We start from the raw sequence: 27,146 nt of genomic DNA, 5'->3' as shown, positions 1-27,146 counted from the left end.
AAAGCCCCTTTAAGCTTTACTTTTTTAGAAACTCAACAACAGTTTCCCAGGCTGCTATGTGTACAGGACGGCTTCAGCTGTGCGCTAATAAAAGCACTCAAACCCTGCAGTGTTGCCATGTGTGTGTGTGTGTGTGTGTGTGTGTGTGTGTGTTCAGAGCTGTGCAGAGAGCAGAGACCATCACAATCACTGATGACGTTTACATCCAGAGGCGCTTATAGACCCGAGTTAGAGGTGAGTAATGAAGAACGGTAACAGAGTGCTGTCTAGTTGTGCAGACCGTTGTGTAGATTTGTTGTTCTGTGCTCAAAGCACGTTATTTGAGCGTGTGCCGAATGAATATTATTTGGTTTGTACTCAGTCACTCCTGCAATAATCCATATTTAGGCCGGGAATCCTTGGCTAACTCTAGGCTGGAATATATTTAGAGCTTTTCTCAAATGAGCTTCCATGAAGCCGTCCTGCTAGACGTCAGAGACGAACTGGTTTCATGTAATATATCAATTCTAGGTAGAAAAGTGCTTTTATAAACTAGTTTTATTGTAATTCAAAAATATTGTATAAGATTCTGAGTTATTCACATGTTCCTATTCTGTCACATCTTACTTACATTACGTGATTTTTTTTGTAAGCTGTGTACAATTTCGTCCTTTTTTTATTTTTTGGTTCTATCTATCTACACAAGTCTATGGAATACAAAATTCTAGGGCAACAATATATATATATATATATATATATATATATATATATATATATATATATATATATATATATATATATATATATATATATATATATATATATATATATATATATATATATATATATATATATTACATTGTTACTGCATAAAATGCATTATAATCTCAGTCCCATATAATCTGTCCAGTTTTACCAACTAAACTCAGACTTTTAACAACTAAACAGACTTTGAAAGTTGATGTGAAGTCAACTTTAGAATGCTTTATGAACTCTATTGTACATATTCATGTATCGTCTTTTTTATTGTTTAAGGTTTAACATCATTAAACCAACATGGGAGTAAGTGACATTATGGTAAGAAACTATATTATTTTAAAGAAATGTGAAGTGAATTGTTCAAAATTATGTAAGCCAATTGAATCTTCTGCCGTTCGCTCAAAGTTGTTCCAAACTTGCATGACTTTCTTTCTGTGGTTCACCGAATATATAAATCAAGTCAATGATGTGGTTTCTTGACCTTTTTGGAGCTTTGTGGTCCCTGGTTGTAGTAAAAATCCATTTTGTGGAAAAGAGTGGGACATTTATCAAAAACGTCAACAATTTGAGTTTCACAGAATAAAGTCATACCGCTTTGGAATGAAGTTGGGCAAACAGATGATAAAAGGATTTCCAGTAAATATTCCATTTAACGACTTTATTGAATTCGCATTGTTTCGCTGTTGTCGTGTTCAGAGGCTGGATGCGAGCTCGGTTTGGCTGCTGCTCTCGGGGGTGTTGCTCGCAGCTGCCATCTTTTGTCTCTACAGTCTGATTCTCAGACATTTAGTGAAGACGACCGTGAGGAACAAAGTGCTGCTGATCACAGATTCACTCTCAACACTTGGACACGGTGCTGCTCGCCTGGATCGCTGCTGGCATGCAGAAACTTTGCAATTCTGTTACATACAAAAGAGCATGCCTACTATATAACTTAAGAAATTGTAAAAGAGTAAATTATACCTTTTAGAAATACGATCTTTTAATTATCACAACTTGGTATTGGGAGTTATGAAAATGTCTGTAATTCTATTTCTTTTAATCATCTTTTGAAATATTTTCACAACGATTACGAAATTGAGACTCAGTTGTTTACTCTGTGATCATTTTAGAGTGTGCAAAACTCTTTCACGCTGGAGGAGCCAGACTGATCCTGTGTGGAAGTAACTGGGAAAAGCTGGAGACTCAAGCTGAGAGACTGATGAGTGAATCGGATCCAACACTTGTGAGCAACACCACTGAACACTGCTTCAAACGTTTACAAATCTGTTTAAGATTTTATTTGTAATATGCTGCTAACTTCTCTGCTTAGACATTTCCACCCAAACTAGTGGAGCTGGACTTCAGTGACATGGAGAGCGTTCCTGGGGTGATCTCTGAGGTCCTGGACTGTTACGGCTGTCTGGATGTTCTCATCTTCAATAGCAGCATGAAGGTGAAGGCTCCCGTACAGTGTCTGTCCCTCCAGATGGACAGGATCGTCATGGACGTGAACTACTTTGGGCCGATCACGCTGCTTAAGGGTGAGCATTAATACACGTTCATGAATAGTCCTATAGCAGTTAGACAGGTAGAGCTGGGGGAGGTGGAGGTTTTTGGAAAGACCAGCTTACTGAACATATAAAGATACAAAAACTTGTGCCATGTAGTGATTTATTTAACATGTCAGCCTGTGCCATCTGGAGTTTCATGACTGGACTATATGTATTCATCGTCACAGGTGTTCTCCCGTCACTGATCTCCAGAAGAACAGGCCACATTCTTCTAGTCAACAGCATTCAGGGGAAAATGACGGTTCCCTTCCGGGCCACCTGTGAGTTTTTTTGTGACTGGTTTGCCTTAATATTTTTAAATATAAATGTAAATGTTCATAGCACTAATCACAAGTAAAGAAACAATCAAATCTTGTATTGCTCAGATGCTGCCTCCAAACACGCCGTTCAGGCTTTCTTCGACTGTCTGCGGGCTGAGGTTCAGGAATATGGGATAACCATCAGCACCGTCAACCACACCTTCATAAAAACTCCCAGCACAATCTCAGCGGAAGAAATCACAGCAAAAACCAAGTGGACAGGTGAGTCGCCCACTCTGATATGACCACAGTGCCTTTACACACGGCTCATAACATCTTCTTTGCTCGTTCATTACACTCTGCTTGGACGCTGGCTGGAAACAGCAGACTTCAAAACCAAGTCTGTTGGAGTGACTCCTAAAGAGATGGCCACTGAGCTCCTGAAGACTCTGAGCAGCAAGAAGAAGGAGGTTTTGATGGCCCGCTCCATCCCTAAAGCAGTTCTCTATGTCAGATCTCTCTTCCCCAACCTGTTCTTCGCCATCATGGCAGCAGGAGTCAGAAACACTGCGGCTGTGGAGACGTCTGGTGACTGAAGGACAATGGGTTGATTAGAGTTCATCTACATTGTATACAATTAAAGAATGCTGCACTGTGCTGCAGTATTAAAACAAAATCTATCTATCTATCCATTCATCCAGGGGTCATGCAGGGGGATGTTGTCAGTGGTGTTGGTCAGATGAGACAGATAAATAAATATATTTTTAGCGCCCTCTGCTGTTACTGCTCCTCAGTGTGTCTGTCTGTGTGTGTGTCTGTGGTGACGTCACAACATGGCGCGCTACATCCGTCGTTTCTCTCAAGGTTATAAAAACAATCAGCGACTCAGCAGATACACATTTCGTGGATGCACCAGCTTCTCGAATACAAACGTGATACACGATAGACAGAATCGGCGTTTCACGGTCACTCTTGACTGCGACGGTAAGAGAAAATAACCTTCATTCTGATGTTATGTCTCAAAACCCAGTGAGCTGCCTGTTTAGACGGCATCGGAACTGACGAGACAACGCGCCGCCCGCCAGGCAGGAAGTCCTGTGGGTTTTGAGACATACATACACCCTCCCCCGTCAATGTGAATCAGGAGCAGAGAGCAGTGCAGAACTGAAGTACGCCGTCAGAGATGATCGGGTGGAGTTGATCTCCACGGAGGTTCCTGAAACGCACCGGGGGAAAGGTGTAGCAGCTCACCTGGCAAAGGTGAAATCCATCTTCAGCTTCCTCTGGTGCCTCGGTTCTTAGGCATCCTGATATTAGGAGAATTAAGACTTAAGAGATCACTGTGCTTGAATTCTTGTTAATTTAGAAATATGACTTTCTTACAAAAGTAATTTGTGAGGGTGTTATTCAAAATGCAGTTCTACATCCTTTAGGAGAATTAAGAGAGATCACTTTTTGATCTTGGATTTAAAAATGTCGTGTTCCAAATGTTCTTTATTTTTTGATATTTAAAAATGTCATTTTAAATTCATTTCTGGATACATCATAAACATCAGGTGTCTCACATTGCTCTGGTTCATTCATGCCAATTTATCTGTCATGTATTTTTGCCTTTGATACGAATAAATGCCGGGTTCTTGTTACTTTTTATTTGTAACATTCATTAGCAATTTACGCCTGCTGTAGCAAGAACATAACTACAGGCTCGCGGTATATATCCCAGAAATGATCAGCGTATGACATCAAGAGTGACGGTACGTAACCTCGTTTTCAACGTCATTACGTTCAGTGGCGCTCTTTGAATCGGAAGTGAAACTCAAGCTGTTAAAACCGAAAGCAAAAACCTTCCGAAGACAAAGGCAGTGGATAGACGCCATTTCAGATCACTTCAGATAAACGATTTACGGTAAGTTAATTTAAGCGATTACAGCTATAATATAAATAAGCTTATTTTGGGTCTGAACAGCGCGTGTGTTGAAGTTAAAAACGTTAGATGATCGTTTATTTTCCATGTAGAGAAGAACAACGGAGTTAAGGGCGGTTCTCAACTAAGGCCTGTTGTGTGAAATTCTGTGCTAATTTCTCTAATCCTCATCAAACACATCTAAAAGTTCAACACGTGTACAAAACACAACACAGTACTGCGGTCAATTAGTTTTATATTTGACAGTTTTTTTGACGTTCGCGCTAATAGCCGTCATTTTCCGTTTTTATCACATAGGCCTACTCTTGACAAAACAACTTGGAAATCATGGCTGAAGTTACTCAAATGAAAATCACGTACACAAATAAAATAGTAAAATTGCTGATACCCTAATACTCAAGTAAAAGCGTTCTGTACACAAGTATACTTTTTACTTTTAAAATCTTTTGAAAACTTTTCAAATACTTCAAATCAAATACTTTTGTACTTAATACTTTTTTTTTTAAATTAGGGTATTTGTTCTTGATTATTGTACGTGATTTCCATTATGAGTATGTGCGGAAATCACCAAAAGATGCTGTTGTAAGGAGGTGAATCAAAACCTGTATATGCATTAAGACTGATCTGAGAAGGGATATCCAAAGAAATAAAAGGACTTCAAAAAGAGAGTAAACTACATTTGGCATCTCTTTGTCTGGTCTGAGTATATAAGGAAAGTGACAAAACACAACAAGGCACGATTCTGTAACCAGATCGGCCCGTAGTCTGGTGTATGTCCTGATACACTACACTATGCACTTTTTAAGTTTGTTTTATTTTGTTTTGTGTTATTTTGTACTGCTGATCAGTTGTGCAAATGTTTAGCAATTATACCAATTTGGAAACTGTTCTTACCTGGCAAAATAAATGTTAATCTCGGTTAACTTATAATATTGTCTGAAATAACTTTTCTAGTAGGTTAGTGACATCTGAGGTTTTCTGCATTGTTGGCGTGCTAGGGTGAGTCAGATTAACGATTGATGGATGGAGCCGTCTTGAGATCTTGACTTCTGGCCACCAAACTGGTTTAGCATGCTATTACTTAGGAACGCATGAAAAATTACTCTTTTGAGTCTATGAGGAGATGGCTGCATTAAGGTAAGCGATCTACGGGGTAGCCTCTGACTAAGACCTGGACTAGCCCAGATGTGTCGTGAGTCTGTTCTCAGCCAAACAAGGTCTCTAAGCGACCCAGACTCCTAACGTAACGATAAGTCGAAACTCGAAATATTATAGTTAATTAATGATCCAAATTTAATCACAACTAGAGGATCAGCAGTTACATTTTAATAAATATAAATAAAATCACGAAAGATTGGAGTCAGATAAAATTATGTATCAAGTCAGTACTATAATTGGAAACACAAAAGATGAATAAATATTAGTGATTTTTAACGAGACGCAAAGAGAAGACCGAACGCGCATTGACCTTCGACCAGGGCCTCTGGATTCCGTTCTGCAGGAAAAGGGGACCCTTACGCTTTACTGGCTGGAAAAGGCCGCACACACACAAACACACAAGGGTTGGACAATGAAACTGAAACGCCTGGTTTTAGACAACAGTAATTCATTGGTGCGGTGTAGGGGCCTTCTTTGGCGCCAGTCCAGCATCTATTGGTCTTGGGAATGAGAGATACAAGTCCTGCAGAGAAGTGGCCAGAGGATTTTGAGCCATCATTTCTGATAAATGCGTGATGCTGGTGGAGAAAACATCTCCTGACTCAATTCTCCAAAACAGTTTAATAATATTTAGATCTGGTGGCTCTGCAAGTCATGGGAGATGTTAGACCACCATACTAATGAATTAATGTTGTCTAAAACCACAATTACATTTACATTTTTACCCCACAGACTATATTTGAGGAAAAAAGGACATTCTAAAATATTATATATTTTTTAAATAAATAACATGCATTCCCTATATACAGACCCTACTGTTCTCATATCTTATACAACTGTGATATCCTACTAAAACAACAAGATTTAAAACACTTGTCTTCTCACTGCTGAAAACTACATAGTTTTGAGTTAAATTTGTTCTCAGTCCAGTACATGACTACTGTAAACTTTATACTGAAAACTTCTACATCACTCTTGTCAACATAGTCCAGTACAATAAAAAAGTCCCCACACCACTCTTTATAGTATTTATAATTATTACTTAATTGTCCTTGTGTAGCCTGATGTAGTGATGAAGATGAAGATTCTGAAGACTAGTAGGACGCAAACCTCAAACTTATGTTGAAAGTGCGGGAAAGAAGGATGATTTTGAGCCTTTTGAGAATAGTAAATATTAAATACTGTCATTTTGTGAACCTCAGAAACCTACTTTAAGTTTTAGTCAGCTGACTAGTGTGTTGCTAATGCTCAGTGAGCAAAAATAGCCTTAATTGCAGAAGAGATCTGGTCTCTTTACACAATCAAATTTACAGGAAGTTAAATATTAAATTAAAATTCCTGTCATGTTGTGTCCTTGAAAGTAACAACTCCAGAAACCTGGATTTTAAGTTTTAGTCAGCTGAATTTCCTGTTCTCCTGATTGATGGTGGAGAATATCACTGTCAGTGACTGCAAAAATTAAACTTCAATTCTCTGTTTCCAGATATTTAGGCCTGAAATCTGGTCTCTATCTCAGTGATGTTGATGAAGAGAGCATCTTCAGAAAAACAGCCTGAAAGTAACAAATGAGTGTGTGTGAGTGAGAATGAGCAGGACAGGTTATGTTAGCGCTCAGAGAACAGCATCTCCAGGATTCAGCTGTGTTTCTATGAAGAGTAACAACTCCATGAATCTACCTCCTGGTCTCAGTGATGTTGATGCTCAGAGAACAGCATCTCCAGGATTTAGCTGCGTGTCCTTGAAGAGTAACAACTCCATGATTCTACCTCCTGGTCTCAGTGATGTTGATGCTCAGAGAACAGCATCTCCAGGATTTAGCTGCGTGTCCTTGAAGATGAGTCTGCCTCGTGAATTCAGTGATGGACCTGCTGCTACCTTTGACTCTGTGTGAGTATCATGACAATGGATGTGATTTTTAAAAAAATTACTCGCTGAGTTCTACTCTTTGAACGATAAAGATTCCTCATTAGAGTTTTAAGAAAGAGTTGTTAAACTTCTGACACACTTACATGATCACTGAAATGAAAACCATGCTAAGAAACTTATTTAAGCTCATTCACTTAGCAAGTCAGCCCCAAGCCCATATGCAAAACATATACACTCTTCCCCAAATATTATAGATTAATGGTGCCTCCAGTGTTGTTTGTTGTCTTTTCTGCAGGTAAATGAAACAAGTCTATTCATTATTAGTAGTGAGGTCAGTCACCCAATAATCACAATAAACATGTTTTGTTTCTTTTAGTATAACGCATAAAATCATAGGCTTTAAATTGTCAGTTATTATGAACAAAATGCAAACAATGAATGTGTTTGTAATGAAGTTTGGTAGAGAAGAAGAACAAGGAAGTCAGTAAAGGATTTATTTATGGGTTTTAGGAGCAAAAATACAAACAAAGAACAAGAGACGATATCAACTTAGCACAATAGATAAATGGGTAAAGCTTTATTGAAGCCCCTCATTTTTTTATTTCCCTGATGTTTTAATTTATAAACAACATAAAACATTCAAGGACAATGTTAGAAGAAGAAGAGTTAGGAGATATGGGGACATAGTTGTCTTATTGCTGCAAAACAATGGCAAAACAAAGGCTTTATTGCAAGCAAAAGAGGAGAAAAGGGGCAACCCTGTCTAGTGCCTCAATTAAACTGAACATATGCAGAGAAAATATTGTTAGTAAGAACAGAGGCAAGTGGGACTTTATATAGTAACTTGACACAAGATAATAAGACAGCAGTTATAATTATTATTATAATTTTTTAATCATAATGCATTTTATTTCTACTTTAAGAAACAGTGACCAGCAAGATTGAGACCTGCCAAATTGAGGGTTGCATCGTCATTCAGGCCTGAAATTGTTTTAAGATATTAAGGCTCTTTTAATTTACCAGGAACCACGTGTCGCATTCAGAAAAAGGATTTTAAACACATATGGACATATTAAAGTTGTAATCAGAAATCTAAAATAAAATAATATAAATAATCATTTTTATAGTTTGCTATTATTATGCTACAAAAAAAGAAATATCTAATAAATGGAAATGAGATTTCTAATAGTATTATTTCCAGTGGTCTTGCTTTGTAAGTTTGGGGATCACTGACCTTCACCGTTCTCAGCAGTGTATATACTTTTAGAATCTGAAAAACTGACCTTCAACACAACGGCACTTATGTTCTTCTCTGCTATATTTAATTATTATAAGGAGAAATATGACTAAAGGAATCGCGCTTGTTATACATTTTGCTTCACTAGACCAACAGAGCTGATGATATAGATTACACATGGACCAGTATGAGATTTAAGTTTTTTCTGCTAAACAAAAAGCAAGAAAGAATAAAGAACACTGAGCACAATATATTTTATTTTTAAGCATACAAAATATTTGAAACTGTGCTATTTGTTTCTCTTTTTGATCGGTTTATCAAATGTTTTCTACATTTTTCGCTGTCCTGCAGCTTTTTCACTTAAAAACAAAAAACAAAACAAACAACAGTGCTGCACTTAAACACATCTTTAATATTCATTATACAGAGATGAGAAACATTCTTTAACCCCCAAATCAATATTTAAGATTTTCTTCCATCTACAGCTTTCATAATTTTCCCATGAATGACATTTTAACAATAATATTTGTTACAGCTTTTTGCAAGTCCAGATGATAGATGGGCTGAAATAAATGAATGACTGATTGCAGATTGTTTGTCATTGCAGTCTTTAGTTTAATTGTTGTTTGGCTTTTTACTTAAGAATAACAATAAATCCATCTTTTGTTGAAGTCTTCTAAGTGAAAGGTGTATAGATGCTTGGAGAGCTGTTGAATATTGACCACTTTCATTATAAGTGAATGGGCAATGGGCCAACAGAATGATCTTGAGATATATATATATATATATATATATATATATATATATATATATATATATATATATATATATATATATATATATATATATATATATATATATATATATTAATATGAGTCAATATTATCACAATATATTTAATTTTGTTTTCTTTGCTTTATTGTGAAAATGTAAAAAACAGATAGTTAATTGTGAATTTAGTTGTAGTCAGGTCATGACAAACTTTCATTTTTAAATTCTTTACACTTTTCCAGTCATTTATCCTTAACAACTGTAATTATTAAAAAAATTATAATAAAAAAATAATATAACATCTTTTTGTCTCTTAGAAATATGCATTTAATACTAGCTTTAGTTGGGATTCAGATGCAAATTTATGTCTGTAAAATCTGTAATATCTGTAAAATTTTAGCAATGTCATTTTTATATTGTGAAATTAATTATTCTGGCTGTTTTTAAACTATTGGTCTTCTATAGTAGTACATTTAGTATAATCTTAAGTATAGCACCTCAGTACATTTAGTATAAACGTGTTAAGTGTTATAGATTAATCACAAATGTACTAAAATTATATTCCATTACTCCTCCTTCAATATATTTAATACATGTCTACATTAATAATTTATTACCATGGTGCAGGTATTGTTACTACAGTGAATCTATGTTAAATTAAGTTGATTTTGTAGATTGAAAAGTCTTCTGACTGATTGTATCGTTGCAAACAGTGTTTCTCCTGGCAGCGCTGTATGATCTGACAGTTATTTCTTTTCTTTGCTGAATTCAGAGCTTCACACTAGATCTCACAGCGTTGTTCAGTGTTCGTGAGACTTATCGGCTAGTAAGGAATGGGAACAAAGCAATCTCCTGTGCGAGCCATTGAGACAAACTGGTTTTGTAGCACAACACAGTCACGTTTTCTCTAATAGCTTGTACTTAGCTCCGAGCAGATAAACGCTCCAAGTGGCCGCTTCAAATCACTAGCACTCTTTCTTTCTGCATTTGCCTCATAAGCGTCACATCGAACACTTATCAAACTCTTGCTATTATATCGAGGAAATGTGTGATTAATATAACTATAAACTATGATGAAAGAAAATAAAAAGCTTGTTGCGATCAACTGAGACAGTCACAAAACAGTGAAAAGTGTTTCAGATTCAGTGTTCCTAAATGAATAAAAACAGTGAAATGCAAACTTAGGACATGGTGCAAACATATACAAATACACAAATGCATTAATATATATTACACATTTATACACACATATATGTGTGTGTGTGTATATATATATATATATATATATATATATATATATATATATATATATATATATATATATATATATATAAACATACATATCGGTGGAGCCTTACATGTAAACATAGTCATTGTGTAGTGGCCTGATTCACAGAATTTGACTGCCATAACATCACAAGACTGCTGTAGATTTGACTCAGATGAGATCAGTTAATCAGGACACTATTGGTTTACAATTAGGTAACCAACTCGATGGATTTTGATCAATAACAATTGAGTAACACAAATCCATCCATATATTTTACTAAAGAATGAGAAGAAACTTAAGAAAGGATGCCATTGACTTTGTTGCTATGGATGTCATCAAGCCTACTAACTATGCTCCACAGCATGTTGCCAATCCTGCTATTTTGTAGCTAGATTTAGAGACTTGTCAGCCCTTTGAGACTTCTTTTTTTCAAAGGTTTAGGGATAAATATTGCAGCATTCTTGGAAAAACCTTATTTAAGCTCTTATCTCATCCACTGATCTACATTCATCTTTATATAGATCATTGAATTTGCCATTATGATGTCATCTAAGTGATATTTAGCTACATGTTTTAGCCATTTTGAGTTGAAAGCAGTTGTCAACACTGTCCCACAGTGTTTATTTGAGAGGGATTGGTCCCTGTCAGTCTCATATTTGTAGAAATAGTGTAGAATATTCATCAATCATAAAGGGTTATTTCACACAAAAATTAAAATTGGATGTTTATCTAAAACATAAACATGCACAGACAAATTCAAATGAAACCCTGCGACTCAAAGTAAAAATACATTGAACTAAGACACAAAATGATTGGTGTGTTCAAAAACTGAATAGTATTTATATTGCACGCCTGGACATCTTCAGAAAATGCTTCACAATCTCAGTAAAATTATATAATCTATATACACATACATATATGTATGTGTATATATATATATATATATATATATATATATATATAATGTATATATATATATATATAGTGCTATAGAGAATTACATCAACAATAAGAATTATCAATGTATGACTCAAACTTACTTTAGCTTGTCAACTGTTTATTTTTCTCACACCACTTTTATGTTGTTACAGTCAGTTTATTTAAAATGGTGAGATCGCTCTGGACCTCTGTCCTGTCTTGCGTGTCCTCGAGACGGTGATGTGTGAGTGCTGCTGACAGATTCTTCACTACCCTATTGGTTGTCGGTCGCATAATTTGCTGTTTATTTGCATAAAGTTGATCAATTCTGAACATTTGTTGCTTGACTCTCGCGCGCCCACATTTTGTCGCCAACGGTCACTGGCACTCTTGTCAACAGAAATAACCAGCTCTCCATTGAAAATGAATGGGATCATGCCGTAGTATTAAAGATGTATTTCCTTTAAAGGCCTGTGACTGTATTGTGGAGAGTTGTTGGTCAGCATCGTGGTTTTAGCAGGAAAATGATTTGAGAAATGCTTTTGAGAGCAAAAGGTTAGGAGCCTTCACATTGACAATGTTTTCTGTTTTTCTCAGTGCTACCAGCAGAAAGAGAAAGAGAGCAGCCTCTCCACAGCAGCCCCTGATCTCAGTCATAAATCAGCGCACCTTGATCCTGTGTGAGTATATTCATGTAGAGCGAGACGTGTAACACAATAATGTACACAGAAATAACAAAAGTGAAAAATACAGTGCATCCGGAAAGTATTCATAGCGCTTCACTTTTTCCACATTTTTTTTGTGTTACAGCCTTATTCCAAAATGGATTAAATTAATTTATTTCCTGCTGTTCACACAATACGAGCATAGCTTGGTCTGAGCAGTGTTACCTACATTAGTGTCAGGCTGCAGAACTGTGGTACAAGAAGGCACATCATTAAACATACTAGGAACATCAGTAATCATGAATTACACCTGATCTTCCGCTAAAGCACGCTGTACAGACTTATGATCAAACTGACATTTAATGTTTTTCTGTGCAGAGGCCAATGAATTTCTCACATTAGAGCAAATTTTATGCAGATGCTTGCGTAATTTACTGGCATAATTTAACACGTTGATTTTGCAAATAGAAGCAAGTGCTAGCATATTTGCTTTAAGCACTTTTACTGGGCTTCTGACAGTGTGACCAAACATTACATCAGCGTGATTAAAACATTGAAACATTGCCTTTAACATCTGATGAAAAACATTAAAGAACACCTTGGCTTTTGATAGGATATGCGCTACCGATCCGGGTGAGAAATATTCCAAGTTGCCAAAAGAGTTTTGAAAGGAAATGTGTGTCTTTGTCTAATTTGCATGATTTTAAGAAAATCTAAAGTAGAGAAGAACTTCACAATAGCTTTGACGACAACTGGTGCCGTGACAACTAGAATCACCTCTGGAAACCGTGTAGCAACACATTACTGGCAACAAAAACTGGTTACCACATTTTGTTTTGACTTGAACTTGAATTGGGTGGAGTTTTCATTATTTTTTTCATTTTGAGCTGGCAAAGTATCTTTAACAAATATAAGCACCATGAAGGATGTAAAAAAATCATCAGTGTCTATTTTTTGAGCTTGAGCCTGAGTGACATCACAAGCAGGAAAAGTTTCAGGATATATTTCTGACAATTCATCAGTGTGATCTGATAAAACAGGTTTGTCAAACACTTCCAACATGTAAAAAACCTTCCCACCAGCCAAATCATGACCTAGGATAAACTTAACCCTTTGGCAGGTAAACAATCACAAACACCTTCAAAACTTATACACAACCCTGACTGCAAATGGTTGTGGTATAGCGGGACTTTAACAATGCTCATCTCAACTTTGAAGGACTGGGATGTGCCAGTATCACAGAGCATTTTAACCCTTAACTGTGCTTTAGGTTTACTCCAAATTGGAAACCTATTAAAAAGGTTAGAAGCTACAGTCAGGCTTATCTGTCTAAGAGTGCAGGACTTGTGAAAACTGTAGAAGTTAAAAGCCTTAAATGTAGAGCCCAGTTGTTTTCTTTTTCAACACCAGACAGTCCGCAATGAAATAGCCAGTCTTATGACAATAATAATAGTCTTGATCTCTTTAGCCTTGGGCGGATTTGAATTTGTTCATGGTTAGACTGGTTATCAAGGGTTGCAGGAATAATCAAATTCTTGTGTCAGCACAAACTCGACCGCAAAGACAGAAGCTTGAGCCAAGAATGTTACTTTTTGTTCATTTAATACATGAAATGCTCTCCAGTATACAGTTAATAATTATAATACATTATAAACATAATACTTCCAAAGGAATTCATTCTTGCATTGTCTTCAAATAGTTACTTTACTAGACGTAGGCTGGAAAAAACAGGTTCAAAGGGGCGACAAACAGCTTTGGCTTCAGAACCCCTCAACCTCTGCAGTTCCTCTTTGCTCCTTCTTCCCAAACTCTGGGCAGGCATCTGAGACAAAGGAACCATCCTCCGTTACTTCCAGCAATTTTTGCAACACACTGTTTTTTCTTTCTTTTTCTTATGCTGCTACTTTGAAACAGGAATTTGTAATACTCCACAATACTAATTGAATCATATTTTCAACATGTATCGAGCAGCTCCAAAGTAAGTGCACTAATAAAGACCTCTAAAGTAAAGTCTGCCATACATACGTCATTCAACCACTAAGACCATCAACTATCTCTTAACAATGTATATTCACTCCGCCATCAACACCAGCAGTAATAAATTTCCTGACATAAACTATCGCTGGTTATAACGCCTAGCCAGCAGATCGGAGCCATCACCAGAATACTAGCAGTACCTCACTCCTTCTGTCTTCTTCTACTATCATTTTCTATCCAGGGCCTTAAAACCACGAGCCCTCCTTTAGATCGTTGTTGTAATGCCAGTCTACCTGTCTTACTAAGCGTTCTTGTTTATCTGATTGTGTGCCACGTGTTTGGACTCTTTGCCTGGACTGAACTGCCTTTCTGGTTACGATTCACTGCCTGCCTTCTCTCACTATCGCTTATTGGAGTATCCCTGTGTTTAGTTGTAAGATCGGACTGTTTCACTTTACTGACCCATTGCCTGGCTTACTGTTTATGCTTTCTTTTTCAACCTCTGTTAATAAACTTCTACAAAAGTTCTATTCCAGATAAATGTCATTATTGTAAATGTTCTATTCATCAAGAAAATTGAAAACTCAGTACTCAGCATTTTTCAAAATTATACTAATAATAAATACTTTCACAGGAATCACATGAATAAATTACATATATTGGGAAAAAATGGCTTGGTGAGCACAAGAGACTTTAAAAACATTGAAAATCTTACTTTTGACTATAGTGTGTAGTTTCAGAATGTATTATAAAATATACAGCTTGAGTCTGCTTCTGTATTAGACATTTAATTTAATATTATGCAGCATAAATGTGGGATCAAAGACGTCAAGATGTCTGCATCAAAAGAAATTCACAAAAGTGATTTTATGTCTATAGAAAGCTCATTAAATTTAAGTAAATTGTCTACTTTTTATAAAAATTTACTAACAACAAATTTACTATAAAAATTCAAAAAATGCAAAATTGGTATTTGTGGTGTAAGTCATTTCTTTTAATGTGTCATACGTTTACATTTTTGTTGTAAATATGCCAGACAAGATTGTTACACTGAATGAAATTAAATTAAATTAACTTTAAATTTACTACTTCAGAGGAAAATGTGTAACATTTAATTTTGGCTCAGAAAAACAAAAACAATTTTTTATTTAAACAGGAAACATTTGCATTTTGGGGAAAACAACAACAAATTAAAGCAGTATTATTTTTTGATAAATCCTTTTCCTTTTAAGCCATGTATATTATATGCTAATTCAGAACATGTGTGACCTTTTGGTCTTGTGATCTGACTCGGTTTGTCCCACCCTCTCATCAGCACAGAGCAAGAGGAGGTAAACGGCAAGTTCGCAGATGTTATAGTTCCACCTACAGTAGTCCTTCATAGCTCTGCTGCACAATTAAAATTTCTTTTCCTTTGTGATCGTTATATTACATTTTAAATCCAGCAAAAATAACAACAGAAAAACTGTATATAAGTAAAACATGGTACATAAATTACAAAGCTTACATCACCCATTTTATGAAACTTACGTGTTTTTACGAACAAACATTTAAATACAGAAAACACTCAAATGAACAACAAAGAAACAATTACCTGCATACAGAGCAATAGGAGGTAAACGGCAAGTTTGCAGATGTTATAATTCCACCTATTCAGCACACGTTTCATTTTGTTAGCACATGGCAAAATGGCACACATGGAAAACGGTACATCAGTTCACGAATAAAAAGTATCAAAAGAACACATACATAAAGAGAAAGCACACTTAACAAATGAATCGCTGTCTATGATGTGTAATACCTTTCAGATAGTGCCTTAAATTTCACATGAAATTATATTATTGAATTTCAGAGTGGAGCTACATCAAAAACGACTTCGCTACAGTAGTCCTTCATAGCTCTGCTGCAGACTACGTATATGAACTCAATGGGCAATAGTGCCACCGCTTGCAACCAATAAGAAGCGCGATCACATTAACGCAGGATTTACTAAAAGGAACCTTATTTTTACAATCATGTGACATTTATCTTGTTTCACATGTATAGTTCCTATTTTTAATTATTATAACGCAATGAAGGAGAGGCATAAACCAAGGAGAGTCTATATGTAGATGTTTATTAAAACAAATTCAAACTCAATTGTCAGCAAATCAGGCGATGAGGTCCAAAACACAGTTAAGCTTCTCCACTCTCTTTGAAGATGAACATGAGTACTGTCCCACACCTTCTCGCTTTGATGTATCCAGTCACAACCACTGGAATAGAGAGGGTCCACCAAACAATGTCATATAACTGCAGTAGGTTCTCATATATCTAACCCATCTCCTAGTTTAGACTCTGTTTAACCATTTGAAAAGTTATATTACTTATTAAGTAACTAAATTACTTTTCAGACAGAGTAAAAGTCATTTAAATACAATACTGATGATGTAGTAAGTAACTGTCATGAATTACTTTTTGAAAGTAATGTACCCAACACTGTTGCTGTGCTGCAAACAGGATTTTCAGTTACGTGCATGGACCAATCACTGAACAGATTTCATATCAAACAGTGTAGATCGCTTTACTGACAATAATGGGAGTGTTGTTTTAAAGAGCATATAATACTCAGGCTAAAATGAAGTTAGTTATGTGCATTTTAAGTGCATTCTTCCTCTCCTGAAAGATTTGTGCATCTCTGTCTCCTCAGCACCACCACCAGCCCCTGCTGGCAACTCCTAACCACTTAATCTTTGAGAAGTTTGATAAATACAGACCCAGGTTAATATGGCCACCAAACAGGAAATGGTTGTAGAGGAAGTAAAGAGAGTGCTAGTCTATACTCAGCGAGAGCACTCTCTGCTTGTGTGGTGTTAAATATAGGACTTAATACAGTTTTAAAGGGGTCATATGATGAGATTTCAAGTTTTGTGAAAGTAAAACTACTTTCAAACGCTGGCTATTCAAACATGAATTTTGAGAAATGAAGGGTAGAGCTTGTTGTATGTTGTTTCAGTGCTATCATGGTAATGAGGTAAAAAGGCGCAATGCAAGATAATGCATAGAAAAATAGTATAACTCATTACAATCAGTAAATATATCCCCACACTGGATATGACACGTTCTTGTTTAGGAGAGGTTAATTTTTTTTTTTTTTGTATTCATGCCAGAAAACGACTCTCACAATACGGTAAGGGGTGTAACATTTCTGTCACATGCTTGAGGTAGTCGGTCTGGATCAGTCCACAGCACGGCATTGACTCTAACACAGGGATGATCAGCAGCACACATACCAGATATTAAAAACTAAAGGATTACAGATCAAAAGATTATTATTGTGTTGCTACATACCTGTAAAAGTGTAAGGATGAACAGTCATTGAGTACAGTATCAGAATTCTTTGCAGTTCTGCCTATTACTGCTTATAATGATGAATTAAATATATATATATATATATATGCATTTAAAAAGTCAGTGTATTTTATAATGTTACATATTTTCAAATTGTTCAGCAAATGGAAAACCTGCCCAGTCAAACACTAGGCAGTCTTTCAGCTTTTCACATCATGTAAATAGCAATCCACCATGACACGAGCACAACTCATTCTTAAAGGGGATGGGAGATGAAACTCTGGTTTATTGCACATTTTATTTAGATCGTTAAAATGGAGCCCATCATTTTCTTGTTAAGCAATAAACTGGCTTAGAATTGCTTTTAGCAGCTTTCCTTTTCTTTTTGTAAAGGCATTGTGTTGCTTTTTTCATTTGTTAGTTTTTTGTGCAAAGTCTGCTAACAGCAAATTTGATGTCATTTATATTAAAAAGTTATAAACAGTATCTACTATTACAAGAAATTACAGCTATTTTTTCAGTGTAAAAGAGTCTGTTCTTATTTCACTTGGTATTAACAGCTTCTTGATAATTAAATTCTAAATAGAACCCATTTGTATTTAAAACCACAGCCTCTCCGGTCCCTGGTTACGTTGCTCATCATCATCTTCATCAACTACTTCACTCCTCATTCTCTTTGTGGCTCCAGTGCCTCATGCCTTAATAAAGATGTTTTACCTGCATATTTGCACAAAAAAAAAAATAGTTTAGCACTTGATGATGCTGTTGATTTCCATCAATAATAATGAATAATTTGAATGTTAGAAATAATAAATCTGATTAAAATTACTATAAATGTAATTCATGTAAGGGGTCTCTGAATTCTTAATCTTCCCAGCAACTCTATCGTATGCATGCGATTAACTTAGATGCGCAAGACGACAAAAAGTGTGTTTGACTTGAAGAGGTGCTTCAGCGAGCGATCTGTGTGTGACATCATAGCACCACGAGAGTGAGCGTATGGATCCGTCAGCTGTCGTGGTATTTTGATGTCAGACACCTATTGGTCGAAGCAGCACCGCTTTAAGTCAAACACACCTAAAGAGGAAGCTGAGGTTCTAGTGCATGTGAAGCTGCCCTGCTACATCAAGACCAGCTCTTTCATCTACTTATAAAATGAAATTGATGTAAACACAGTCAGTTATGTTTTTCAGAGCAGCACAAGACGTCTGATATGTGGAAATAGATCTGTGCATTATCTGTAAACTTTCAGATACTTAAAGCACGCACAGATACTGAAAGTTCCCCATATTACTATATATTTGCTTATTTTCTGAAGCTATTTATTTTTAATCCGTAACAATAATTCAATATATAATAATATATAACTAATTAACTATTATTTTAGAGAGCAACCTGCTTATATAATGTAATGAACATGCACAAAAGAAATAAAAATGTCATATAATCAAGATGCATCATAATGAATTTAGTTGAATCATTGACATGATAATCATAATCGTACTGAATTGTGAAATAATTTCTCTAATACACTCACACACACCGCATATTCATACTGCTGTTTCCAAAAGCCAGAAGTAAGATCTAAAATGAAGCACACTAACATTATAACTGTTGTTCTAGATTATCTGGCTGTATGGTGAAAGAGGAAGGTTGTGCCGCTCTGACATCAGCTTTGAGTTCAAACCTTTCACCCCTGAGAGAGCTGGACCTGAGTAACAATCATCTTCAGGATTCAGGAGTCAAACTGCTCGCTGCTGGACTGAAGAGTCCAAACTGTAAACTCAACATACTGAGGTTAGTGTTTCACAATGATTCCTGTTGTGATTTTAATAGTTACAGACACCCTGTCAAACAAGTTCGTGAGGAAAATATTTTTAGAAAGTGGTTTTTCACTACATTAGCCTACTAAAAATATATTTGCTAATGATTATTTTAAAAGTAACTTGCTTATATAATTTAATAAAAATGCACTAAATACATTTTTATCATGATGTTGAATTAAATTTAAATTTAAATAAAAATTATAATCATATTTAAACTGAATCATGAAATTAGTGCAGAATCACTCCTCCAACATTTTCAGTTTTATTATAACTTCTGTGGATATGTTTTTCCCCAAAATAAGTTTAAGTAGGTGTACACACACACCATCACACACCACACATTCATACTGCTGTTTCCAAATGCCAGAAATAAGATCTAAAATGAAGCACACTAACATTATAACTGTTGTTCTAGATTATCTGGCTGTATGGTGAAAGAGGAAGGTTGTGCCGCTCTGACATCAGCTCTGAGTTCAAACCTTTCACACCTGAGAGAGCTGGACCTGAGTAACAATCATCTCAGGATTCAGGAGTCAAACTGCTCGCTGCTGGACTGAAGAGTCCAAACTGTAAACTCAACATACTGAGGTTAGTGTTTCACAATGATTCCTGTTGTGATTTTAATAGTTACAGACACCCTGTCAAGCAAGTTTGTGAGAAATATAGAGAAATTGTTTAGCTTTTCCATTCATTAGACTTTTACAAACCTAGCTGTAGTCTGTAGTTGGATCCAAAAGTTTATATTCTGTACTGTTTTATTAATACATTCTTGGTCAAAAATTTGGCACCCTTAGAAATTCCATTAAAAGCGGCTGTAAAAATGAATCGATTAATCCTTTTGATCATTTATTTGAAAAATTTACTAAAATCTAACCTTTCATTGTAGAATAATAATTTAAAATGGGAGGAAATTGTATTATGAAGTAAATGTTTTTCTCTACTACACATTGGCCACAATAAACAGCACTCTTTTATTTAATTTTATTTAAAACCTCTATTTGCCAATTTAACAGCTCTGAATTTAGAGGTTCGAGAGGTTAGCTCCATGTTGGTGCTTCTCCTCTTCAGTTCATCTCACTCATTTTCTACAGGGTTCATGTCAGAGGACTGGAATGGCCACAGCAGAAGCTTGGTTATGTGTGCAGTGACCTTTCTGTTGTTTATGAGATTTGTGTTTGGATTATTATGCGGTTTGAAGATTATATGACTGTTGGTCACTTATTGTTTTTTTTACAGTTGATATTTGATAGAATTCATGGTGATATGTTTCTAAACAAGATGTCCAGGACCTCTAGCACAAAAATCAGAAAAATATAGTAGTGTATTTCATTATACACACGGGACTTTTATCCCTGTGTTCACTAAACCCATTTTAAGTGTTTGCTGCTAAAAAGCTGCTTTTAGTTTCATCTGACCAAAGACGCCAGTCCCATTTGAAGTTCCAGTCTTGTCTGATAACTGAATATGAGTTGATGGACTAGGAGAATTTTCTTGAAACCAGAACAACATGTGGTGATGTAGATGCTGTTTTCTAACCCCAAAACTCAATTATTTTTTAAATTTCTTTGTTCTGTCGAACACAAAGGACGATATTTTGAGAAAAAAGTGTGTAACCAGGCTGTTTTGGAGCACCATTGACTTCCATTGTATTTTTTCCAACTATGGAAGTCAATGGTGACCAAACACAGCCTATTAAAAACTTTTTTAATGAGTAAATGATGTTACTTAATTTAAGTTAATACAGATGTTTTCAAAGCCAGAAGTAAGATCTAAAATGAAGCATACTAACATTATAACTGTTGTTCTAGATTATCTGGCTGTATGGTGAAAGAGGAAGGTTGTGCCGCTCTGACATCAGCTCTGAGTTCAAACCTTTCACACCTGAGAGAGCTGGACCTGAGTAACAATCATCTGCAGGATTCAGGAGTAAAGATACTTTGTGCTGGACTGAAGACTCCAAATCAAATCATGATACTCCGTAAGTCATTCATATTGATTTATATTGTAATAATACACATGAAAAACAGTAGTGAAATCCCATACTTTCAATTGTTTGTTTATTAGGGACCTGTGGTGTATTATAGAAAGTTTCTTATCTTAGATTTTAAGTTAAGGATTTTTCAAAATCCATATTACAGAAATATATCTTATCTTACAAAACCATTTTTTTATCTCAGTTTAGTAAATCTTAAATTGCACCGACAGTCCAGTCTCAGGTCTGTTACAAACAACCAACACTGTACTGCTGGTGAGATAGGATACTTAACTTTGAAAATGGAAAAAAAAGAAACTAATTAAAAAAATGGAAAAACAATGAAGACTAAGGACAAAGTATTAAAATAACTATAGCCGCTATCCACAAGCATTAACAAGCTTGGAAGAGCCAGGATCCATTTTAAAAACTCAGACTGTGTTCATCTGAAAGAAGAAAGTCATATACATCTAGGATGGCCGGGGGTGATTAAAATAAGGGGTAATTTAAATTTTTAGTAAACTATTGCTATTTTTCTCTATAACTACAAGAAAGCTACACTGTGTTAAACTGGTAACAGTCCACAAATAGTTGTTCCCTTGGTTTATCCATCTGTGCTTCGATGTGATTTGCTCCTGAATGCAGACTTCTGGAAATAACGCTACACATTAACCTACTTGAAAAAATAATTTTTAGAAAGTCCAGAATAAGTCAAAATCAGAATATAACAATCATAAAATGAACACAATAAGAGCTTCCAAGGTCCTTTAGCTGGGACATGAAATGGTCTGAAAGCTGGGGTAGAAAACATGTGGTAAAGACTATATCAGGGACACCACACACACCAGAAAAAAACCCAGAAATACACAATAAACATGAATTTAACATTAATAAACATAACTGATAAAAAAAGAAACATTCTTCTTTTTTATTATTATTATTATTATTGTTGTTGTTGTTATTAAAGTTGTTTCAAAGAAAAACATAAAACATCTGATTTGAAATACAATGTTATGGATTTCTGGGAATGTCAGTTTGTTTTTTCCTGTAAATCTGACATTTATTTTACTCCCAAAAATGTTTTTCACCATGAAATTGTCTGCAAACAATTCAAAAACTCTTTGATCACAACAGACATATGGTTGAAACTTCAGGTCATTAACTGAAGCAGGATAGAAAGTTCATTAGTGGTTTCTTTGACACTGACAGAGATAACAGTCAAGACAGAGTACAGATGTCCTGGACTGAAATAGGATGAACAGACTGTTCAGAATCATGAGCATCGACTGGAGCTGAACTCATACTGGGCAGATAGTACTAAATCAGACTCACTGAGAGAAGCTGATAAATCTGACTGTTCTGTTGTGACTAAATGGTTGAACAGTTAATAATCAGCCTCCATGGTTTGTTCAGCATAAAACAAGAGTTCATATACAGCCTCTATAGCTAATGACAGGACCGGACGAGGATTCACAGACAGACTACTTTTATGATTCTTTTATATAAATATTAAAGTATAGATAAGTCTTTTATATAAATATTAGATAAATTTGAAAATTGGTCATTGTATTCAACAGTCATGTCTGTGATTGGCTATAATGGCTATAATGCTCAATGCAAGTACATTATAACCTGTAATCTTTATTAATATCTTTATTGTAATCATACTCACAATCATGTCACAATAACTCACAGCTATATTTATACAGCACATATCTAAAGTCTGAGACCCACCAAGCCGTCGGTCGGACATTGGCTCTCGTCAGCATGTTGAATAGGTGTCGGGGAAATAAGACTCTTATTGGACACCTAGTTTCACAAATGAGTCGGTGCCAGAGAATTAAAGGGAAGTGATATAAACAATCAATGAAAGCGGCACAAACAGAAGACTCTTGTAATTCTGCGTGATCTTACCCAAGCATTCCAATATATCAGTATTATGACAATGTGAGCTGCTTAAAATAAAGAACACTGTTAATGTTACTGATATTCAAAAAGGTAAGCAAGCACTGCTTTGTTCGTTTTATATTTTTATCTCCTATTTCTTAGTTTCAGTTTCTTTGTTTCTTTGAATATTAACTATTGATAGCTACTGATATAGACATTGTGGCTAGTGGGTTGGTGTTAGCTCTGTGTGTCCCGGCCTTAAAAATGAAGCCCACTAACATGAAGACTTTCTGTTGTAGATTATCTGGCTGTATGGTGACAGCAGAAGGTTGTGCTGCTCTGTCTTCAGCTCTGAGTTCAAACTCCTCACACCTGAGAGAGCTGGATCTGAGCTACAATCATCCAGGAGATTCAGGAGTGAAGCTGCTCTCTCAAACACTCAAACATCTGGACAAACTCAAGTAAGTGGATCAGAAACAATCATTCTCTCTCAGATCTGTATGTGACACTGGTTTTATCAGGATGTTCATCATGATTTATTACGATGGACAAAAAAATAACAACATTAATATTAATAATAAAATGACAATTCTATGCTTCGATCTTAGAGGATTATTTAATTCCACTTGGTTCAGGAAAAATTACAATCATTTATCAGGCCACTGATTTGACTGAAGTCTTCATGACTTGAATAAATGTCATTTAAACATATTTGTCTGTTAATTTGTTCACATTTATATCTCTTTAGTAAAAGCAGATGAATTTTAGATTTTTTTTGATGAAAGAGATATGATGCAAACAAAATTCAATTATCTGCTGTGTTTGTATGAAATAGACTAGTAGCACAGTTTCTAGTGGAAAAAAAGTGATCAACGTCATCAGATTTAAAATATATGACTAAAAAGTTTGCTCTGCGCTCATGTAGTCACCGGATCAAAAAGTAAAGCAAGTACATGTTTCCTTTAGATTAAACCAGAAGAAGTTTTCAAAGATGGAAGTATTTTGTTACACAAAGTGTTTTTTCTGCAACTTGTTGGAGAACCAGTGGAACATTGTTTGTTAAAAACTGATAAACTGAAATTCCTTGATTCCCCAAAGTCCTTGTAGTACTAAAACAATCAGTAACTTTCATAGTACTGTGACCTAATCTAAAGCCTGACTGGAATTCATTTTATTTTACAAAAGATCCAAATACTTTTGCTAGAAATCTGCTCCTAGTCCCATCTGAACTGAATAACTATATTTTAACAAAGGTAGAAGAGATATTTTCTATGTTTTGTGTTACTACATCAACTAAATAAAATCACACAGGTACAGCAGCATCTCATATTTGCCTCACAAATGACAACTATAGGTTTGTGCTCCTTGTCAGAGTCAGTCCTGCAGGGTTTAGCTTCAAGCTTCATAAAAACTGACCTCCAGGACCAGAGGTGGCTTCCTCTAGTGTAGACGTCAACACATTGCTCCACAGTCATGTGGCTCAAAAACAGGCCTGGAACTCAGTCTTAGTCTGATGAACTAGACTAACCTTAAGTTATTTCAGACTCTGAATCAGGACTAAGAAGTTTCTGATCTTCCTCATCATGCAGCATCAGTTGTTCTTCTATAATGACTGGAATCAGCCAAACTATCACTTGAGAAAAAAAGAGAGCACAACAAAGCACTTGATCCATGTGTAAGCTGTATATTGCAGCGGTCAGACAGAAATTTATATAATTGATTTATGACAAAAAAATCTATAAAATGTAATATGAATAAAATTGAGTTTCTTCATGACAGCAACAAAATATACTTGTATATATTATTTAGACTTTTTATTGTGTTGACCTGGCTAACATTAGTCAAGCTAAAAATAGTATGTCAACAACATAATAGCAGCCTATTAGACATGTTTAGAATTGACAATAGAATTAAAGGTCAAGATAGCCTTAGTCTAACAATCAAATATTATGTCCAGTTATCTTCCACAGTATATCAAATATTTTCTGTTGTAATAAAATAAGACTAAATTACACAACAGCAGCCACACTGATGTGTAGAATAGTTTTCTGCAGTAAATATGTTTCTACTAGCAAAAAAAAGAAAATAATAAAAGTTTTCTATATGGGTCGTTTTTGACCTCTGTGTAAAATTGATGTAGAAATACAAAAACTGTTTTGTTTTTTTCTTTATCAAGTGAAGAAAAGGAAAATAAATATGATTTAAACAAGATATTTAACTAGAAAGTACATTTCCTGAAGAAAATGTGAGTGGTGCTTGCCGTGGCAAAACCTCGTGCTCGGTTGCTACTTACTATTGAGTTTTATAGAGTTCTCATCATGAATGAGCATGTAGCTAGTCACTGTTAGCATGTAGGACTGCTAGCATCACTGCAACATGTCTGAAGTCCGGTTTGCTCTATGTCTTTATCATGCTTATCAAGTGAATAACATGTCATTAGCATGTTTCCAGCATGATTAGAAAGTGACTAGCATGTGTCTTGCATGTTTCTAGCATGATTAGCAAAATAACTAGCATGTCATTAGCATGACTAGCATGTGTCTAAGCATGATTAACAAGACTAGCATGTAGCATGCCAGCATGTTTCCAGCATGATTAGCATAGTGCTAGCATGACTAGCATGTCTAACACAGTGTAGTCAGCTGCTAAAGCAAAGTGACTAGCATGTCGCATGCAAAGACTAGCATGATAAGACCAAGATAGCATGTAAGCAAGACTAGCATGTCGCCAAGATGTTTCCAGTATGATTAGCAAAGTGACTAGCATGTCGTTAGCAAGACTAGCATGTCCATTAAAGCATGTTTCCAGCATGATTAGCAAAGTGACTAGCATGTCACTAGCAAGACTAGCATGTCATTAGCATGTTTCCAGCATGATTAGCAAAGTGAATAGCATGTTGCTTGCATGACATGACTGTGTCTAACATGTGTCCAGCATGATTAGCAAGTGACTATCATGTTGCTTTAGCATGTCATTAGCAAGACTAGCATGTCTTAGCATGTTTCCAGCATGATTAGCAAGTGAGTAGCATGTTGCTAGCATGACTAGCATGTTTCTAACATGTTTCCAGCATGATTAGCAAGTGACTAGCATGTCGCTGAGCAAGCAGAAGCCAGCATGTCGCTAGCATGTCTGTATCGATGTTCTGGCGCAAAGATATAGGTCTTGCTAAAAGGTTGCTAGGGTATTGTGTTTGGTTGCTAGAGGGGTTGCTCAGCAGCTATCAGTCATGATATTATAAAGACTGCTTGTCAGTATGAATGATATAAACCAACCCCTATGTCTCTATGACTCTCCGATTGAAAGTTGGGGTTGCTAGGGTGTTTGATAATGGTTGCTAGGCGTGGACAGGAGATGTCTATGGTGACTCAGGATTGGCTGTTTGCTGCCCCGAGTCAAAGCAGAGCCCACCCCCCATGTCTATAGTGGCTGTCTATGGGATCTGTTGCTAGGGTGCTCTAAATGGTTGCTAGGGCGTGGCTTGACATCTTCAAAGCGATCCGAGACTTTGATTGGTTAGCTGAGTAAAATGAGCCCACCCCATGTCTCCATGACATTTTAATGCAAAGTTATTTAGATTTGGGAAATTCCTATATAAATTACCATAGTAGGAAAAACACATGTGCTTATTTCCCTCACCATAGTAATAGATCTCTTGCCCCTCAGGGTAAAACTTCTACTCCACTGTGGGGTATGTTCTCGCTCAGCTTGATAAAGTCTTCAAATGTGGTGATTTACAAGTTTCTCACGAAATTCTCGCTCTGAGCTATGATCCGTCTGGTAGCAATGTTAAGTCAGTCACGGGATTTTTTCTG

At 35.8% G+C, this 27,146-nt stretch overlaps 3 protein-coding genes and 1 long non-coding RNA gene across 7 annotated transcripts in view; all 4 read left to right on the top strand.

The window, feature by feature from the left end:
- Positions 1-96: 96 nt before the first annotated feature.
- dhrs7ca (dehydrogenase/reductase (SDR family) member 7Ca) lies at positions 97-3,302 on the top strand. Of its 2 annotated transcripts, none has more exons than XM_043250843.1 (8): positions 97-234; positions 1,015-1,056; positions 1,435-1,591; positions 1,851-1,963; positions 2,051-2,261; positions 2,459-2,551; positions 2,657-2,812; positions 2,918-3,302. In XM_043250843.1, the coding sequence occupies exons 2-8, from the start codon at positions 1,036-1,038 to the stop codon at positions 3,124-3,126; spliced, it is 960 nt and encodes a 319-aa protein (XP_043106778.1). In that variant the 5' UTR covers positions 97-234; positions 1,015-1,035; the 3' UTR covers positions 3,127-3,302. The 2 variants fall into 2 exon arrangements, with proteins under 2 accessions (XP_043106778.1, XP_043106777.1); XM_043250842.1 differs by having other exon boundaries at positions 2,915-3,302.
- A 36-nt stretch (positions 3,303-3,338) lies between these two features.
- Positions 3,339-3,832, top strand: im:6904045 (protein NATD1). The gene is made up of 2 exons (XM_043249856.1): positions 3,339-3,514; positions 3,675-3,832. The coding sequence occupies exons 1-2, from the start codon at positions 3,364-3,366 to the stop codon at positions 3,830-3,832; spliced, it is 309 nt and encodes a 102-aa protein (XP_043105791.1). The 5' UTR covers positions 3,339-3,363.
- A 3,349-nt stretch (positions 3,833-7,181) lies between these two features.
- LOC122353009 lies at positions 7,182-21,445 on the top strand. 3 transcript variants are annotated; one of them, XR_006251944.1, is made up of 5 exons: positions 7,182-7,499; positions 12,272-12,354; positions 19,270-19,443; positions 19,888-20,060; positions 21,281-21,445. XR_006251944.1 is itself a non-coding variant. In XM_043250845.1 (3 exons), the coding sequence occupies exons 1-3, from the start codon at positions 7,198-7,200 to the stop codon at positions 12,508-12,510; spliced, it is 411 nt and encodes a 136-aa protein (XP_043106780.1). In that variant the 5' UTR covers positions 7,182-7,197; the 3' UTR covers positions 12,511-13,442. The 3 variants fall into 3 exon arrangements, 2 of the variants coding, with proteins under 2 accessions (XP_043106780.1, XP_043106779.1); XM_043250845.1 differs by lacking the exons at positions 19,270-19,443; positions 19,888-20,060; positions 21,281-21,445 and adding an exon at positions 12,485-13,442; XM_043250844.1 differs by lacking the exons at positions 19,270-19,443; positions 19,888-20,060; positions 21,281-21,445 and having other exon boundaries at positions 12,272-12,442.
- A 1,865-nt stretch (positions 21,446-23,310) lies between these two features.
- The window catches only part of LOC122353010, a 4,953-nt gene continuing 1,117 nt past the window's right edge, over positions 23,311-27,146 (top strand). Inside the window, exons 1-2 of the long non-coding RNA XR_006251945.1 lie at positions 23,311-23,442; positions 23,631-23,792. This is a non-coding gene — a long non-coding RNA (uncharacterized LOC122353010). The remainder of the gene's footprint in view (positions 23,443-23,630; positions 23,793-27,146) is intronic.

Source organism: Puntigrus tetrazona, chromosome 10 (assembly GCF_018831695.1).
Source record: "Puntigrus tetrazona isolate hp1 chromosome 10, ASM1883169v1, whole genome shotgun sequence".
Taxonomy (NCBI): domain Eukaryota; kingdom Metazoa; phylum Chordata; class Actinopteri; order Cypriniformes; family Cyprinidae; genus Puntigrus; species Puntigrus tetrazona.
The sequence above is the reverse complement of the archived record's forward strand: the minus strand, read 5'-3'. Positions and strand labels throughout refer to the sequence as shown.

Excerpts from the sequence above, each read along its gene's own strand:
- dhrs7ca (XM_043250842.1), top strand. The coding sequence starts at position 1,036 with ATGGGAGTAAGTGACATTATG. Across the intron at positions 2,262-2,458 it reads GCCGATCACGCTGCTTAAGG|GTGTTCTCCCGTCACTGATC; the intron begins GTGAGCATTAAT and ends TCATCGTCACAG. Across the intron at positions 2,813-2,914 it reads AGCAAAAACCAAGTGGACAG|CAGACTTCAAAACCAAGTCT; the intron begins GTGAGTCGCCCA and ends GGCTGGAAACAG.
- im:6904045 (XM_043249856.1), top strand. The coding sequence starts at position 3,364 with ATGGCGCGCTACATCCGTCGTTTCTCTCAAGGTTATAAAAACAATCAG. Across the intron at positions 3,515-3,674 it reads GGTCACTCTTGACTGCGACG|GAGCAGAGAGCAGTGCAGAA; the intron begins GTAAGAGAAAAT and ends AATGTGAATCAG.
- LOC122353009 (XM_043250844.1), top strand. The coding sequence starts at position 7,198 with ATGAGCAGGACAGGTTATGTTAGCGCTCAGAGAACAGCATCTCCAGGA. Across the intron at positions 7,500-12,271 it reads GCTGCTACCTTTGACTCTGT|TGCTACCAGCAGAAAGAGAA; the intron begins GTGAGTATCATG and ends TGTTTTTCTCAG.